At 35.9% G+C, this 19,763-nt stretch overlaps 1 protein-coding gene across 1 annotated transcript in view; it reads right to left on the bottom strand.

Annotated features, from left to right (window-relative positions):
- The window catches only part of Rhp (GTP-Rho-binding protein rhophilin), a 198,898-nt gene that overhangs the window by 125,082 nt on the left and 54,053 nt on the right, over window positions 1-19,763 (bottom strand). Inside the window, exon 5 of the mRNA XM_090376941.1 lies at window positions 18,405-18,482. Within this exon, the coding sequence (XP_090233067.1) occupies window positions 18,405-18,482 (78 nt within the window). The remainder of the gene's footprint in view (window positions 1-18,404; window positions 18,483-19,763) is intronic.

Below are 19,763 nucleotides of genomic sequence, written 5' to 3'. Positions count from 1 at the left end.
CGAAAACTTCTCCCAGTTAGCTCGGTGAAAATTCCACGTAATTCTTTGGCTAGATGTATAATTTGTATCCGTCTGTATTTTGCAAATTATAGGAAAGTGATCGCTGTTGTGAAGGTCAGTTAATACTGTCCAATCAAAGCTAGGATAAATGGATGAGGAACATATGGACAGATCCAGAGCAGAGCTAGAACCTGTAGGCAAGTGGATATAAGTATGCACACCGGTATTCAGTAGTGTTAAGTGATGGTTATCAAGTACAGTTTCGATCATCCTCCCTCTACGATCTATGTTCGGGGAACCCCACAAAGGATGATGAGCATTTAGATCACCTAGAAAGCATACAGGGTGGGGCAGTTGATTAAGTAAATTGTCAAATTCTGCGATGGAACATGAAGCGTTTGGTGGAATATAAATGGAGATAAGAGTGAGATTAATTCCAAGAGCAATACGAACGGCTACTGCTTCTAGATTAGTGGAAAGCTGAACGATTTTCGATGGTACATTACTACGAACTAATATTTCTACTCCTCCTCTTGCTGGAGACTCAGAACATCTGTCACATCTATATAGTGTATACCATGAGAAATATGGGGTATAATTTGATGATAAATAAGTTTCCTGTAGACAAATACATGCAGGATCATGCTGGTGCATTAAGTACTTTAATTCGTCAAGGTTGCTTCTTAGTCCTCTACAATTCCATTGAATAATTTTCTGCATTACTTGGGTTTAGGTTAGGTGGATTGGTCTGATCGTTTGTTTTTCCCTCGATCTTGTTTATATTTCTCTCGTTTTGAAAAGACTGGGCGAGTAATATCCATCTCATCATCAGCATGAAAACAGGATCTTCATTATTTAACTTCTCATCGATTTCCATAGTTCGTTCAGTTGGTTTATTTTGTGCACGATGAGAATCTTTCTCCTTCAATAATGTGCCTGAGTTGGGAACGTCTTGTTGTGGCTTGGATGGTTTTGTATTAGTAAAATTTGATGGACTCTTTGTTGCTGTCAGTGTCTCATCATCCGCAAGGATGGATCTAGCCCATTGAATAGAGATAATTTAGGAGGAATAGTAATATAAGTCTGTGTAGAAAATTCCTTAGTGTTTTTGACTGCATTGGAATATGTTTTGGCAGGCATCACATTTAATATCTGTTTACGTGCCTCTTGGTAAGATACATTTTTCTCTACCTTGTACTTCATTATTTTCTTTCCCATTTTCCATAATTTGCAAGTTCTAGAATATGCGGGGTGGGTACCCTGGCAATTGGGACACTTTGGCGTTGCTGCTGTGCATTCAGTTTGGGAATGGTCTGATGAGCCACACAGGGGACAGACTGTCTTACCTTGGCATGCTGTTTGAGAATGACCATACTTCTGGCATTTAAAGCATCTAAGTGGATTTGGTATATAGGGGCAGATCTTACAGGAAAGGTAGCCAGCTTTTACTGATTCTGGTAGATTCGGACTGCTGAAGGTAAGGATAACATTTCTTGTGGGTGTAAGGACACCATCTTGTTTAGTCATAATTCTCTTAGCACCGACAACACGTTGTACTTTAAGTTCTTCGGCAATTTCTTCCTCAGAAACATTAAGGAGGTCCCATTCCGAGATGACTCCCTTTGAGGTGTTTAAAGTTCTGTGTGGTGTTACCGAAATGGGAAGGCCTCCGAAGGTCGTTTGCTTCAGGAGTTGTCTAGAATGACTGGGATTGGAAGTCTCTATAAGAAGATCTCCTGAGCGAAGGCATTTGACAATTTTGGGAGTACCTGCTACAGCCTCTATGCTTTTCTGCACAAGAAATGGCGATAAGCTGCTAAGAGGTTTCGTTGATAACGAGTGTACAATTAAAAAAGCAGGTAGGTCATGTGAAGAATCATCTTTTTTGATTCTTTTTGCTTCAGATGACTCAAGTTCATGCGAGCACGTAGGCTCTACAGTCGGTGATATTAATGGATCCATGTTTGCTCCTTTTCGCCCTGAGTATTATATTAATACTCAGACTACCAGCCCCGCCACGTGGAGGCAGGAGCGGTGCCACCAGTGACCAAGCGATAAGAGATTAGTGGTTAGTGTGTTAGAGAAATTGGTTATATATATATAAAAGAAAGGTGTCTTTCCTTCCTTGATACAAAGCTTAGTTCTTTATTTAGAAAAAGCCAAAATTAAATAATTTTATAAATAAAGAGGGTTTTAACAATCTCTACAATCTGTCGCTTAGAGAAAAAACGCTTTCAAATCACTTTGGAAATATCGCTATGATCACTCGCTTGGCACTCGGGGCCCATACAGGTGGCAAAGGAAGAATGCATCCTATTGATGACTTATCAGAAAATTGCTCGTAGAGATAGGTAGGTTATAATTCCACAGTATAAGGCAATCGTAAGACCATATTTAGTGTCTTCAAGTATGGGAGCCCATATAAAAAAAAAAAAATCCTGGATCAGCACCTATGGGAAGAGGGAAAAAACCTCATGGTCATTTTTTTTTTTTTCTTTTTTTTTTAAATGCCAACTTTTTTATTGTTGATGTGGATTGCTGCTTACATCTTTGGCACTATCAAAGAAAGCTGTAATCTGCAGAATTACTCAGCACTTATTTCAAATACTTCAATCCATAACATAAGCGATATATATATATATAGTAACATGTACATACTTAAATGTATGTATATGTTACTACATATAAGCAGCTTTTGCAAGAAAGGCCACTTATATACAGTCTTCATATAGCTTTTGCAAGAAAGGCAGCCTCGTATACAGTAAGCATCAGTTATAGTGATCATTGGTATCAGAATTAGCCACTTTATAGAATCAAATTTCAAAGAACTGATTCAAATGAATAAATTTGAAATCACTTTCATGGTTTATTAGAATCACATTTTTGGTTATATGAATCAATTTTGAATGCCTATGTGATATCACAGGAAACAAAAACAATTTGCAGTTTTTGGTTTATTGGACTTTTTTGTTTGCACAATCTGTTATAAATGGGTAGTAAACTCGATCTTATTGCATTTGTGATAATATCGATAACTGGAATTCTGTGCATTTTTATGCTATTATGGTAAAATGTGTTTCCCCTTCCATGAAATCTGCTCTTCATTCCTATATCTAAACATCAAACATTTTACTCCATATCTAACTTGCACATGTCACATTGGTTCCAATTAGTGCATGCTGTCTGCTTTGTTATTGATTAATGCTTATCTTTTTTACTGTTTTAAATTTTACTATCCAAAATAATGCCAGTGAACAGAAAGAGTGAATTTGAGTGTAAAAGATAAGTTACAAATCATATAAACATATGACAAATTAAACTTTAAATAAAAATATATTAAATTATTAAACTTAATTAAATAAATTACACTCAAAGGGAAGCAGCAGTAAAACTAGGAGTGCCTCAGTCATCTTTATCAAAATTATTAAAATCACATCACACAAACACTAATATGGTTAGTGAAACCAGAAAAAAGGAAGCGTGAAGGGAAAGGCCAAACAGTAGATGAAGCTCTGTTCTTTTGGTGAAAACAGGCCAGCTCATTTAATGCACCAATCAATTGTAGCATTCTTTTTCAAAAAAATGCCTAATGATTTTGCTGAAAAACTACACGAAGAGTTCTAAAAAAAAAAAACTACATGAAGGCAACGGATGGATGGCTGGCAAGATGGAAGGAGAGGCATGATACTGTTTACAAAAAAAACTTCAGAGAAAAACAGGATTCCAATGGTTCTGCAGCTGACAACTGGTTGAAAACCTCGTGGCAAACTGTTAAACACATAATCCTGAACACATTTTTAATATGGACGAAACAGGGTTGTACTACAGTGCTACCCAAGAACATTACATGATTTTTAAAAATTCCTCTGCATGTGCAGGAAAGAAGATCAAAGACAGGATTACAGTTCTTTTAACATGCACATGACAGAAATAAAGATGAAGTTGTTAGTTATAGTCAAGAGTAAATCGCCTACATGGTTTAAAGGAGTAAAACAGCTGACTGTTGAATATGCCAATAATGCCAATGCTTGGATGACAGCTTCTTTATTTGAAGATTACCTTCGTAAATGGAATTTGCAATTAGATAAGAAAAACAAAATTGGTTTTGTTTTTGCATTTGTTTTGAACAACTGCCCAATTCACCCAAAGCTGACTTTTGAAAACACTGAATTAGTTTCTCTACCTTCAAATACTACATCGCTGATTCAACCTCTCAACCAGGGAATAATAAAAACCTTTTAAGGCCTTTTATAGATTGGATATGAGGCGAAGAATCATCCAGTCTATAGATGGTACGGGAATATCATCCAATATCACAAAGCAGATAACTGTTCTAGATACACTTCATATGACAATCTATTTATTTATTTCTAATGCATTTCTAGTCAGGATCCTTCGATTTGACTTGCTAATAGCACCAGGCCTTGAGACTGACCAATTCAAGATACTGAGGAGGAAATCCATGAATACCAGTAGCTGGTCTCCACCTTTCACACTCCACTCAGTACAGCCTAGCATTCTTGCTAACTAGGCTACAGGGCCCCATATGACAAACCCAATCATTAAACAGGAGTTTAATGATTGGGTGGACACAGGTGGTGGTGATCTAAAAGTTACTACAGTTTTAACAGATGAAGAAATTGCCCAGTCTGTTACTGATAATTTTGCCAAGGAGGAGGGAAAATGAAAATGAACCCAAACGAATTCCAATTATGAAACTTGCAAACTCATGAGGCTATAGACATCCTGAGGAGAGCGTTGGAAGAAACTGGCGTGAGGTGATAGTGAATATACTGTTATACAATATTGAAAAATCTATAAATAGACTTTGCAGTGATAATTTAAAACAATCTACAATAAGTGACTATTTTAAATTATATTCATATTACAAAGTGTTATGTTTAATTAATATGTATATTAATTAATCTATGTACATAAGTATAAGTATAAATTTATTTTTATTTTGCTAACCTGTGGATAATACCCTTTCGATTTTCACATATCATTTAATTGGTAATATAAAGTGTAAATTTATGCTTTATATCTTTATTTTTATAGCCTGTGGATAATATTTGTTGATTTTCACTTTCAAATTTCACTTATTAGGCATGAAGTAGCCAAGCGGTCAGGAGCATGAGTACACTAGCACGTGCTCTTTGAGCGGTTCAGGGTTCAAGCCCGTGACTGCTAAATACAATTAACATTTGTATTGATGATTTATTATAAACTCCACTGGCTTGGTGGTCGTGCCGGAGTATAAACAAGAAACTGTTTATTAGAATCAAAATTCAAGTTGCAAACTTTTGTTCACTTCACCAATCTGGTTGCCCTTCTCTGCACCCATTCCAGAAGTTCTACATCCTTCCTAAAGTGAGGTCTTCAGACCTGTATACAGTACTCAAGATGAGGTTTAACCATTGCCTTATTCCAAGTGATAATCACTTCCTCATCTCTGCTAGCAAAGTTATTGTATATCATTGACAAAACCCCATGAGCTGTCCTGGCAGTATGTTTGCACTGCTCAGAGAATTTCATGTCTGACTGCACAATTAACCCCAGGTGTATTTCATTCTCCATTACCCTCAGTGTAGTACCACAGAGTTTATAAGTTACTCTGGAGTTACTGCTACCCATGTGCAGTACCTTGCATTTGTCAATGTTAAACTTCAACTGTCATTTCTCAGCACATCAACCAAATTTTCCTAGATCTTGTTGCAGTAGCTCACCCTGATGACTGTCATTAACCACCCTGCCAATCTTTGTATCATCTGAGAAATTAGACATTAAGTCTGATATACCTTCATCAATATCATTGAAAACAACAATGGACCCAGCACTGAACCCTTGGGGAACTCCACTAATAACATTTGTCCACAAAGAGTAGTGCCCACTGATAACCACTCTGTCTTTTTCCACTTAACCATCTCTTTATTCACAGCAATAACTTGCCCTTAATGCCGTATTGCTCCAGTTTTTACAGCAATCTTTTATGTGAAACAGTATCAAAAGCCTCCCTGAAATCCATTTACAGTGGATTCTGGTTATTTGGGACACATCGGGATAATGCATTTTGGCCCAATTAAGCAGCTGCCCCAATTAGGTAAAATTTCACTTAAATAGTTAAAAATACAGTAGACCCTGTTTTACGATTGATTCTCTGTATGATCAAATCACATTATGATGGACTCACCATAGTAAAGTACATTCACTATATGATATGTGGTATATGCCAGTTACAGGGATTCCCAATCGTGGGCCGTGGCTCACTTGCAGGCCACAGCACGATTTCCAGGTGGGCCACAGGGACTGCCCAATTCTTGTCTTTTTTTTTTTTGACAGGCATATGGCCACACCATTTGAGTTGTACCTGACGCAGTTGGCAGAATACACTATGACTCATGCAGCTTGCATGAGTCATACGATGTTCTGTGTAGCGTTTGGTTTCTGGCAGTAACCAACTTATTCACTTGTGCTTTGTGGCTTGTGCTAATGCTAACATCAGGATAGTGCACTTTGGCCCAATTAAGCAGCTGCCCCAATTATGCAAAGTTTCACGTAAATAGTTAAAAATACAGTGGATCCCCACTTTACGATTGATTCTCTGTACGATCAAATCATGTTACGATGGACTCATAGTAAAGTACATTCACTATACCAGGGGTGGCCAACAAGTCAATCGTGGCTTTAATTTCGGTCGATCACGAAGAATTTTAAATATATATAAAAAATTGGTTAGTCAAAATCTAATGTTATTATTATTATGTGCCCCATTTCATAAGCTTATTACAAATCCGTTGAACCACATTACCACTCTTGTCGCCGCGCAGCCGCTAGGCTTGTCTAGTGAAAATTCACCAGTTATGTTGTGGAGAGCATAGTGTATGCGTTGAATTCTTATTTAGCTTACTTAATATTAATAACTGGATAGTACTTATCCGTTAATTTAATAACCTTTGATTTTAAATGAATAGTATGAAAAGAGCAAAACATATCATTTTCATCAAGAGTGGTAACTAGAATACTTTTTTTGTAATGATAAAAGAAAAATGTTATTTGATTTGCAATGCTTCCATAGCTATACCCAAAAAACAAAATTTAGAATGGCACTCCATGGTAAATACCTAACAGTGACCTTAGAAAAAAATAAATTAAAAACTTAAATCCAGATTATTTGCACAGCAAAATTTCTTCATGACACCTAATTTACAATCTAAAGCAGTAACTGTAGCATCCTTTAAAGTGTCATTTCTTGCAAAAAAGTGCAAACCACTTTCCGATGGTTAATTCATCAAAGATGCATTTTTAGAAATAACAGATTCTCTTTTTGAAAATTTTAAGAACAAAAATGGAATTAAAAGTGCCCTTCAAGATCTGCAATTATCTCGAAATACTGTGATGCTATGCATCGAAAAAAATTAGTAAAAATGTGAGCGAACAATTGCGTGCTCATATTGCTAATTGTGTGTCCTTTTCTTTACAACTGGATGAATCTACAGACGTCAGTAATATAGCTGAATTACTCGTTGTTATTCATGTTTTTTGATGATTCTACCACTAGAGAAGAACTGCTGGATATGGTTTCGTTAAAAGAACGTAGAGGTCTTGATATATTTAACGTATTCAAAACTTTTATTGAAAAAATTAAATTACCACTATTTAAGCTCGTATCAATAAAAACAGATGGAGCTAAAGCAATAATGGGGCATCTTAACAGATTCTTCGCATCGTGCCAAAAGGATGACGAATTCCCAGATTTTTTGAGTTACCACCGTACCATCCACCAACAAGTGTTAGCCAGCAAAAGATTAAATACTAAAAGAGTTATGGACATAGCTTTCAAAATTGTGAATTCCATCAGAGGACAATCTCTTCAAAGGAGACATTTCAAAATGCAACTCTATGAAAAAGAACCAGATCTGATATTACACATAGATGTGAGGTGGGTGAGTCGCAGTAAGTTTCTACAGAGATTTTGAAATTTGCTGAATGAAATTAAAAAATTTGTTGATCAAAGGGGAGATGATTATCAGCAGCTACAAGATACGGAGTGGTTGTGTGATCTGGCTTTTTTTGGCAGATTTTACCAGTAAATTAGGTGATCTGAATTTGGAATTACAAGGAAAAAAACAAAAATGTGGGTGACATGATTCATAGTATTTCTGCATATAAATATCAATTTTTGGCAATGACTAAGAATCTCATAGGAAAAAAATTCGACCATTTTTCAAATATGCAAGATCATTTGCAAAAATATCCTGTTTTTGAATTTAATAGTGAGAAATGTATTTCTGAAATTGAGAATGTTGTGGACGATTTTGAAACCAGATTCAGTGATTTTAAAACAATTGAAGACATTGTTCAATATATTTCTTATCCATTTAATGTCCATTAGATACAAAACAAATTGCAGAAAAAAATCACTGAGATTTTTTACATGAGGAAAATATTACTTCAAAATGAAATTATTACACTGCGAAACGATATTTTCCAAGAGTCAGATCATCAGAAGAAGACTTTTGGGAATATTTTTGCCAAATGTTACCCAAATGTTAAAAAATGCTTTGAAGTTTTAAATTCCTGTTATGGTTCCACATATCTACGTGAATCGGCCTTTTCGTATTTGAAACAAAGACGAAGAAATGCTCTACTCTTACGGACTTGCATACAGAAGATTCTGTATGGTTGGCCTTATTATTATTATTATTATTAGCCATATAGTGCAAGGAAGCCTGAGGCTTATGCTGCACCAGCCAAAAAAAAAAAAAAAAAATTATGAATTACCCTGAGTGAGAGATGTGAGAGCCCCTGGAGTTAAATAGTATATCCCCGATTTTGAAAGCTTGGCAGATGACATTAAGAAACAAACATCACATAAAATTAAAAATTTAAATACATATGAATTTAAAATAAGAATTCTGAACTGTATTTAAATTTAAAATTTATAAACATTTTTCAATATGTGTTGATTAACATTTTTAACCATGTGCAATGAACTTCTTGAGATGGTAGATCGCGGCATATTTTGAAGAAAAAAAGTCGATCACATCAACAATTAAGTTGGCCACCCCTGCACTATATGATATGTATTAAGTGCCAGTCATTGTGATCATGTTTGCGATTTGAATTTCAATTTTATTAAACAGCAATTCTAATAAGTGAAAATAGGAGGAATATTTTTCACAGGCTATAAAAGTAAAGATATAAAAGCACAAATTTACAGTTTATTACCTTATCAATTAAAAAATTAAATGATACGTGAAAATCAGAAGAATATTTTCCACGGGTTAGCAAAATAAAAATAAATTTACGCTTACGTGCATAGCTTAATTAATATGTACTGTAATATGTACATACTAACTAGTTGATATTTCTGTTTACTGACATTTGGGGAGGGCTAAATGTTAAAACAGCACACAAACTGCAAGTAACACAATACGTGCAAGTGAGAACGGAGTAACAAGTTACAAAGCTTAAAAATAGGAATGAAGAGAAGATTCTGAAAATGTATTTGTTTTTTTATGTGATTGAAGATTTCATGGAAGGGGAAATGCATTTCACCATAATAATGTAAAAACCCACAGAATTCCAGGTGTTGGTATTACCACAAATTCATTAAAATAAGAGTTTACTATCTGTTTATAATAGATTGCACTAACAGAAAAACCCAATAAACCAGAAACTGCTAATTGTTTTTATTGTTTTATGGTTGTGACCTCAAGAAATTGGACCGGACCACTTGGTATGGTCGGAGGCAATCGTAGGGTAATCTTGAATGCTGAAATCGCCTACCCCAATTAAACGGCATGTTATCCCAATTATGTGAAGAAAACCCTGGCTATTTTCTCAATTAGGTTCTGTTCTTTAAGATTTGTCCCAAATAAACAGCTGCTCCGATTAACCGGTGGCCTAAATAACCAGAATCCACTGTGTATGATGTCAAAATTATTTTTTGCATCCATTTCCTTGGTCAGTGGATCACAGTAAACTATCAGATTGGTTAGACGAGACCATCCCGTGACAAAGCCATGCTGTGATTGCAGTATAATTGTTTTTTTTTTTTTTTTTTTTTTTTTTTTTGATTTGGTAGTTGTTGGCGCATCGGCTTCTGTGGCCATATTGCACCTCCCAAGGTTTTTGCAGTACTTTGATCCAAGCCCAATGCGGGAATCGAACCCGCGACCTTTGGGTTGCCGGGTAGGTGCTTTTACCCACTCGGCTAGCCCGGTCGGCAGTATAATTGTATGCCTGTCCAAATGGCCCTGCATTACTTGTTAAACCAGTGATTCCATTATTTTCACTAGAATAGACGCTAAAGTAAGAGGTCTGTAATTACTCATGTCACCTTTTGATCCCCCTTTAAGAATTGGGGATATATTCTTACTTCTCCAGCCCATAGGGACCTCCCCTGAAGGATGCTCGCATAATTATGGCTAAAGGTCTGCTTACCTCCTTTAATAAAATTCGATAGATTCCATCTGCCCCAGAAGCGTTTTTATGTCTATCCTGAACAATTTCTCCTCCACTTTCTTTGCAGTTATCAACAAAGTCATTTACATCCTCATTAGACTTTGATAAACTTTTGGCATCCCCTTATCTAAAGAATTCCTCATGTGTGAATGTAAATGCAAAATACCTATTCAATTTTCTGCAACCTGAATAGGGTCATTACGAGAAGATTATGAGAAGTCTTTGTCAGAGACTTCTCATAATCTGCCTTAGTTTTCCTAACCTCCTTTGTGACTTTATTACAGACTAATTCATATGTATCCTATGCAGTTTTCTTCTCTGCCATATATCTCAATAGTTCATCTGACATCCATTTAGGTCTAAGCCCTGAACAGTATTTCTTTGTTGGTAGGAAAAGCCTAGTAGCTTCTTAGATTACTTCCCATTTAGAATTTGCTGTTGACAACATTATCAGTTAGTCCCACATGAAAGCAAAAGGCTTTCCATTTACCTTTGAAAGTTATGTCTTCAATTAAATTCACAATACTACATGCATGAAGAATCACTGCTGATAACCAGATAAAGGGTACTGCTTCCTCTTGTTGCCTAACATGCTGATGCTGCTGAAGAAATCACTCATCCAAGAAATCCACAATAGTGTGCGAGTGGCCAACCCACAAATTACAGTCAACATCTGAAAAGTTAAAATCCCCCATTATTGTATAAGTTGTTTGAAATACTCATCACAGATATTAGGCCTATGACACTGTTATTCTCAATTTCGTTTTCCCAAAGCTTATATCACTTCAAACTGACTTAACATTGCACTCATCACCCAAATCAACTGGATGCACTGTCTTAGATTTAATATTCTTCTTAACTAAAAGCATAAACCCTCCACCTCTCCTGTCTGTCCTTGCTGTATACATTGTACTCACCATATTCAAATTCAGCATCACTTATATCTGAATGACACCACGTCTCTGCTATTCCTACAATGTCTGCATTCGACAACTTAATCAGTACTTCAAATTCGTCAAATTTATTTACAGTGCTCCTGCTAGCATTAGTGTAAATAAATTTTAAGTACCAATTAAGTCATCAAATGCAGAATCCGACCCACCTTTCACAACCTCGATAGCATCAGCAAATATTCTTGCACCCCTTCCATTCAAGTGTATCCCATCCCTGTAAAAACAGTCTCTCCTTATTAACAAGCATAGACCACACTCAGAAAAATTCTACCTATGAGCCTTGCACATTCTCTCCAGGGCCAAATTGATTGCCAAGACTCTCAACATATGCTCCCTTCTATTGTGTCTGGGAAGAATTGCAGACACTTTCAAATTCAATCTAACCCAAGACTTTTTGCCAATATTTGTTAAGTCCTCAGCTCTCTTACTCTTAATATCGTTAGTGCCAATGTGCACAACATCACCTTTTGTGCCCTTAAAAGATTATATCTGCTCTACATCATCTACTTTTGCCTCCAGTAAACATATCCTGGCCCAATTCCACCTATCCTTCTTGCACAACATACTTCCCATTTTGCTGACAATAGAATTACCAACAATAACTAGCTCTTGTGGAACCAGCACATTCTGACTTGAAGATTACCACTGTTTTATCTGATTCACAAGGGTGAGCTCTGGCATTGAGTTGGACAGCTGAGAACTTGATGGCCCCCATTTTAATTCCTTCAAGGGCATCTACCTTAATCATAAACACCCATCAGAACATTGAACTTATGCCTAATTTCTTCACACACTCTGCACCTAGCACACACGCACAATGACATCCTACTTTGCTAGATCATGTCCTGTTCCAGAAAGATCTGGAAACATTTCACAAGTTTTACATTTTTTTTAGGCTGTGATGCATTAGAGAATCGATCCCATTGGTTCTCCACCCCCCCCCCAAACCACCCTACTTTGTACCTGTTGCTTTGCTACTCTAGTCAGGGCATAATTTCCATTTAAATACAATTTAATATGCCTTCTGTATGCTCTACCTGTAACTGGCATCAAATTCTACATCACTTCTCCTGGAAGAAACCAGCTGACTTTTCTAAGCTTCCATGCAACAGACTGTACAGTAGGGAAGACTCCAAAAAGGTGGAGGGGGGGGACCACCAGTGGGACAGTTGTCAAAAATTGTAAGTAGTCATATCACCCCTATTATTTTTAATGTTGTAAGTGGAGGACAAAGAACCATTCTGAAACTTCACTAAAGTTCAGTATTTCTGTTATCTTTGAACTGTATGAAGGTTCTGTTATCTTTTGAACTGTTAGAAAGGAGCCATCAATGTAGGTAGCCATTACTCATCAGATGTGACAGTTTTCAGCACGGTTTTTACTGTGGATACTTAGATTTCAGCTCTATAAGTAATGAAAGGCTGAACAAACTGGTAAATGTACTATAGTGTGATATCACACTCTGTAATATTTAAATGCCTTGCTTTGCAAGCTGCCTAGATATACAAATTGTGGATGCCTGCCACATGTTTAAAACTGAGTTTGAGTCAAATTACCAGGATCTCTGTGCTTTGCGACTAACAGGATAGGAGTTGCAAAGATTTCCAGGTTCTACTGTGTTGGACATAGAGAATATCTTAAGGAGGATATCGTCATTAGTGCAGATTTTACACTCTTGATTATGGCAGCAGAGGCAATATTCGAGCTACTGCTCTTGATCTGATACAGGTGCTTCAGATCATTAGAATAGCTGATGAACTCTGTTTGCTGGCATAAGAATGGCAGCAGCGAAGAGTAGTCTAGTTTCACAACCAGTGTGCCGCCACAAGAAGGCAGGTGTGCCACAATCTTTTCTGAAGCTGTATACCTATAGATAATACTAAAAGTATTATGATTAGAAATTAACAATTGAGAACTTTTACCTATTGTAAGAAATTAACTGTACGTTATTTACCCCCAATTATAGTTTTTATATATATGTTTTTAATGCTACTCATTGTTATATTTCAATACGTCATTTTTACTGAAACACAATGTTGTATGTGTGGGACAGCAAATTATTTTTCGTGAGTATCCAAGACTTGCTTTCTAAAGTTATTTGTGTGTTTGCCTTTCCAATATTTCTCATTTTGTGACTGCACTGACTGAAATAATATGCCACTTGTTAAAGTTGGATACGTATATGCTGTTCCTTAAAAGTGTAAGGATTAGCATAACAACCCCCGGATTTTATTGGCTTGTTTTGATATTTGTCCATGTTTGTCCATGCTACTTCGACGGTTGTTGCAACAAAACAAAAAAAGGCAATGTTCATGACTTCGTTGGTACATCTTTCGGAAGAACTACAAGAAGCCAGCTATAAAGTAGCCAAACTTTTCATAAAGGCCAAAAATCCACACACAATAGCCGAAACTTTGTTAATGTCAGCAGGTAAAGAGATAGTGAAAGTAGTCCTGGGCCCAGAAACTGCTAATGAAATCTCAAAAATTGCACTCGCAGCTGACACAATTAGTCGCCGAGTCAGTGATACATCCAGTGACGTTGAAGACATTATGAAGGAGAAAATCAACAGCAGTCAGAAGTTCTCACTTCAGATTGACAAGACCACAGATGTTAGCAGTCATGCTCAACTTCTTGCCAACAATCAGTTCATCAATGGAGAGGTAATTGCAACAAATTTCTTTTTTTGCAAAGTACTACACAAGCGAGCCACCGGTGTAGAAATATTTCATGTTACAAATGAAAATATGATCCAAAATGAATTAAATTGGAAGGATTATTTTGGTATTTGCACAGACGGAGCCGCTTCCATGACAAGTCGAGTTAAAGGCTTTGTAGCTAAAGTGCACGAAGTGAATCCTGACATACGATGTGACCATTGTCTTATTCACCATGACGACATTGTTGCCAGGTCTTTGCCATTTGCTCTGGAAGTTGTGCTGGATCGTTAACTTCATCAAATCACAGCCCCTCAATTCACGGCTTTTTTCCGTTTTGTGTCAGGAAATGGGATCTGAACACACCACACTCCTGCTACATTCAGAAGCATGGTGGTTGTCATTGGTTAACATGTCTTTTTAAACTTAATGAGAAGGTACAGACATTTTTAACAGTTACGGGGCATGAGTATGCAGTTATTTGCAGATGATGAATGGGTGACTAAGTTGGCATATCTTTCTGATATTTTTGTTCACTCAAAAGAGCTGAACCGAAAAATGCAAGGCAAGAACGAAAATCTTTTTACGGGTATGGATAAGATTCAAGACTTTCAGATTTGTGGATACAACACACATTGCAAATGGGTCATTTGAGATGTTCCCAGCTGTATGGCCGCTTGCTGCTGGTAATAAAGCGGTGACTGACTTCATTAAAGAACATTTAGATAACTTGCAGGAGTTCAAGGATCATTTTGGAGAGATCATTGAAGATTTCGACTGGGTTCGTGATCCATTTGTTGCAGATTCAAAATCTCTTCCAATGAATGTATAAGAGGAACTAACAGATTTGAAGGGGGACCGAACATTGTGATTAAAACATCGTGAAGCGCAGTTGGACACATTTTGGTTGTCAATAAAGAAAAAATATCTGGCTAGCTCCAAGATGGCAATTAATGTGTTATTTCCATTTTCGACTATATTTGTGTGAACTGGGCTTTTCGACCTTGACTGAAATTAAAACATCAAAGAAAGAGAGACTCAGATCCATTGATGAAGAAATGAGGCTTGCATTGTCAACAATTGTGCCACGCATCAGCCGACTGTGTTCAGTAAAGAAGGCACAAGTATCACTTTGAAGGTATACATAGTTATTTGGTTTAATAATAATAAAAAGAGTTTTTTTTTTTTTTTTTTGGCTTTTCTTTTTGTACAGTGATTTAGAGATCGTAAAATGTTAATATATGCATGAGCCAATTTCTGTTGGATTGTCGGAACACAATAATTGATTCTATTGTGACTGATAACATTGCCATAAACTACGCTTTTTGGAGGATTAACATTTTGATGTGCCAGGGATTAAGTTGTAATTAAGTACTTAAGTTGTGCCGTGAACAGAAAAAGATTGCGGAACACTGGTCTAGATAGAACCTCACCCTCTGGTACACCAACCTTTATCTGACTCTGTGAAGGGGTTTTTTTTTTTTTTTTTTTTTTTTTATTTACAGCCAGGTAGAGAATTTTTGAACAATTGTTCAGAAAAATTGAAGGAAATAAAAAATATTAACACAAATATGAACATTCATGAAGCATACCATATTTCTTGAAATAAATTAAGTCTTGGGTCTCAAATGAATGGTGATGTACACATGCACGTTTAATGCATTATGCCAGGTGTCTCCCTCTTCAAAGACTAGCAGTAAATGCTACTATGTACCGCCTACTGGTACCTTCTTTCCACATCTTTTATATCTTGGTGGAATCACTCACCTTGTTCTTTGCTGGGGAGAAAAAGAGAAAGAAAAAAAAATTCGAAAAGCAGGAGTGCAACAAATGAACCTTCAAGCTCATTTTACATCCTAATTTTGAAATTTATTGAGCACATTATTAACTATAATTTCATAATAGCATCTTTCTTTTTCATCCTTGTCAGAATCCTTTACAAAGTACTTCATTAATCCAAATTTGATACTAAATGGAGATAACAGGATTTTCACTCGGTGCAATACACTTTCACATTCAGTGAAACCAGTATAAGTTGTCCCCATGTGACCATTGCTTCAATGTTTAGTATCACTTTGCAATCTGCTGTTTCATTCATACAAAACATAATATACCATATTTTACAGAACATAAGATGCACCTAGGTGGAAAAATTTTGGGGGGAAAAAAGTTTTACAGCACATATGTGAAACTCAAATTCCCAAATGATTAAACCGTAGAATAAAGCATTTGCTCATCGTAGAACCCCAAAGACTCTTCATCAATAATATTACACTCGTTATTATCAATGGTCTGAACTTTTAACCCATGACTGCTAAATACGATTGATCTGTCAACCCAAAATGGGCCAGCATGGTGATTATGGTCCACTTCCCTCAACACAAATCATTAAAGAAGCTTCCATCCTGCAGTGGATTGATAATGGCTGCAGTTTACCTTATGTGCAACAGTGTCAAAAACTATTTGAAATCGAAGCATATGATGTCAAAGTTATTTTTTGGATCCAGTTCCTTTGTTACTGCATCACAGTATCTAATCACATTGGTCAGACAAGATCACCCTAAACAAATCCATGCTATGGCTACAGTATAACTGCACTGCCTAGTTACTGATTACTTTAATCAGTAACTCAATTATTTTCCAAAGAACAGAAGTTGATATAACAAGTCTGTAGTTACTCGTGTCACCCTTTGACTCAACTTTGTGAATGGGGAATACAATTTTCACACCTCTAATTGATTGGAACCTCCCTGAATCCAAGGATCCTCTCAATATTATGACTAAAGATTTACTTACCTGTTTTTCTGTCTCCCTTAATATAATTGGACAGATCTCATCCACTCCAGGTACCTTTTTTTATGTTTAGCCTCAACATTCTCTTCCATTTTCCTTTCGGTTATCACAAAATCATTTAGATCCCTTTTAAACTGTAGATTTAGATCCCTTTTAAACTTTTAATTTGATATACTTTTGGCATCCCTATCCCTAAAAAATTCCTTGCATGTGAATGTAGATGCAAAATATGTATTCAGTTGGCCTGAAACCTAAGCAGGATCATCAAATTTAAACCATTCACATGTATTCATTTGTATTTGCTTGTTCTATAAATCTCCCCCCCCTCACCGTCAGGCTTTGAAATCTGATACCTTACTTTCTAAGCTGCTGTACATTAACAATATAAGCAGAATATTTGCTGATGCAAATATTCTTAAACACTTTTATTTAAGTGCATCTTATCCCTGTACATGATGCATAATGAATTCTTAAGATAAAGAATAATTGAAGTAAGTAATATAGAAATAAAATGTCTAAGTGAAAATTTTACTATAGACTTGTATAACTACATTGAAATCAATTTTTCTATTTTGCAATAGAAAACAGTTCTCAAACTCTTTTCTATTGCAAAAAAAAATTAATTTCTCTTAAATCTTAAGAAAAATTTTAATTATTATAGGGGCATTATTTTGAGAAACTACTAAGAAAAGTAGCCCTAGCAGTATTTGCAAACCTCAGTTATGAATATGTGGCTCACTAAATATCTCAAAGCAAGAGCAAAACTTTAAATTAAAAATGCTTTTTAGATAAAATTTTCTTTTAACACAGATCAAAACTGTCAGTAAGGCCCACAAATCCTCTTTTCTGGGGACTACAGTGTTTTAATTAATAATTTAAAATGATGCCCATCAGTAAATTTTGATACACCAAAAATGTTAAAGAAGAGAAACAAGTAAAAAGAGCGAGTGATCCTTTTCATTTTTTCCCTTGGGGGAAAAAAAAAATAATAAAAAATAAAAAAAAAATAAAATAAAATAAAAAAAAAAAAGAGTGACTATTACTTTTTACTATTCTTCAGCGGATAATAATTTCTTTGCTTCCTTTAAAAGTTTTTCTGTTTTGCCTCTAAAAAATATTATGGTTTTCAACATTCTATATTTAAACAAAATAGTAGTAAAATTGAAAACACAAATAAATAAAATGCAACAGTCATTTGTATCATTTCAAAATTCATTTTAAAATATCTGCTTTAAATTTATTAAAAAAAAATAAAATAAAAAAAATTTGCAGTTGTTTCCATTATAATATTAAAATAAATAATGGCATTAAAGTGCAAAAACTTTTCAAAGCACTTGCTGGGAGATTAAATCAAAGGCTAGTTATGTGGATTATATCTATGCTAAAGTTGGTTATACAAGAAAATGAAATGATAAAAGGCCAGAAAAACAACAGTTTATTGTTCGGTGATTAATTTGTAGATTAGTCCTCACCGCATTGATATTTACCATTTATTTTTGTTTTGACATTTATTTTTGTATAAATAAATACGTACCTGGCGAATATCCATTAATTCCTGTAATGCTTTCTCATACTTTCCAGTTTCCTCACTATAATGTTCCAAAATGAAGTCCTACACAAAGACAATTATTTTCAATCAAAGAATTGGATAAATTGATTTAGAGAATCATATATAAATTACATTTAAAGCTTAAGATCAAAAAGTCAGAGATCACTCCTTTACAGGTGTTCAGTGACCTACGGGGTATCACAGTTACTGGTAGTCCAGCAAAGGGGTTAACGTTCAAGAGCGGTTTGAATGTTTAGCATTAGAGATCTCAATCAGAATATCTCCCGACCTAAGTCTTTTTACAGACTTCAGAGTTCCAACTCTACTTTCTAATTCCTTTTGTACTCTAAACGGCAAGAGTTTGCCAATTGCATTTTTGCCAGTTGAGTGCATGATCAGGAAAGTTGGAGTAGGATAGATCTCAGAGTCAGTTTTCTGGAGTTTGGAAGTTCCTCCAATAGAACTTTCTTTTTTTATGTCTGGGGTGCATGTGGCAGCCCAGATAAGTCAGAGTTTGATTTACTCATGATGTGCTCTTTTTGGCCCTGGGAGATTATCTTTTTCTCCCAGACTACCAGTCTCACCACGGGGAGGCAAGAGTGGTGCCTAGTGACCCAAGCAAAGAGAAAGTTAGTATTAACTAAAAATAAGAAAGGGGGTTAAAGAAAGGTACTTTCCTTTCTAGGTTATATTACTTGAATAGATCTATTAAGTCTAATACTCAAGAGCTAACGGAATTGCAAAACTCAGGAAAAACATATTTACAGTAAAGCATACCAGATAATCACTATGAAAAGGCACTGTGGTCACTAATATCGCTTGGCATTCGGGGCCGGCATATCAGCATTTGGAGAACACAACAAGACTATGGCACCTGGATAATACACTGGTGTTCAGAAAGCTAGAGGCAGTGAGGTTTGGGGACCATTTTTGTGTCATTCCCTGGGTCTTCTGATCACTGTTAATCAATTCTCCCACAACTGCCCAAATCACCCAATCTCAAACCCAAATGAACATGTTTGGGCTCTACTGACCAGGTTACCAGCCTCGCCACATGGAGGCAAGAGTGGTGCCACCTAGTGATCCAAGCGAAGAGAAGGTTAGTATTAACTAAAAATAAAAAAATTGGGGGGGGGGGGGGGGGGGTTAAAGAAAGGTATTTTCCTTTCTAGGTTAATTACTTACTAGGGAATTACTGTATACACATGCAATGCACAGTGTAGTACTAACACAGAACATCTTGTAACACCTTGTGGAGTCCATGCCAGGAAAAAGGCAGTCACAAGGTATTAGGTAGGTGTTACTAATGCAAAGCCAACTCAGTGTATATTTTATACATTAGTT

The sequence above is a fragment of the Mastigoproctus giganteus genome, chromosome 7 (assembly GCF_048544385.1).
Source record: "Mastigoproctus giganteus isolate SK-2022 chromosome 7, ASM4854438v1, whole genome shotgun sequence".
Taxonomy (NCBI): Eukaryota; Metazoa; Arthropoda; class Arachnida; order Uropygi; family Thelyphonidae; genus Mastigoproctus; species Mastigoproctus giganteus.
The sequence above is the reverse complement of the archived record's forward strand: the minus strand, read 5'-3'. Positions and strand labels throughout refer to the sequence as shown.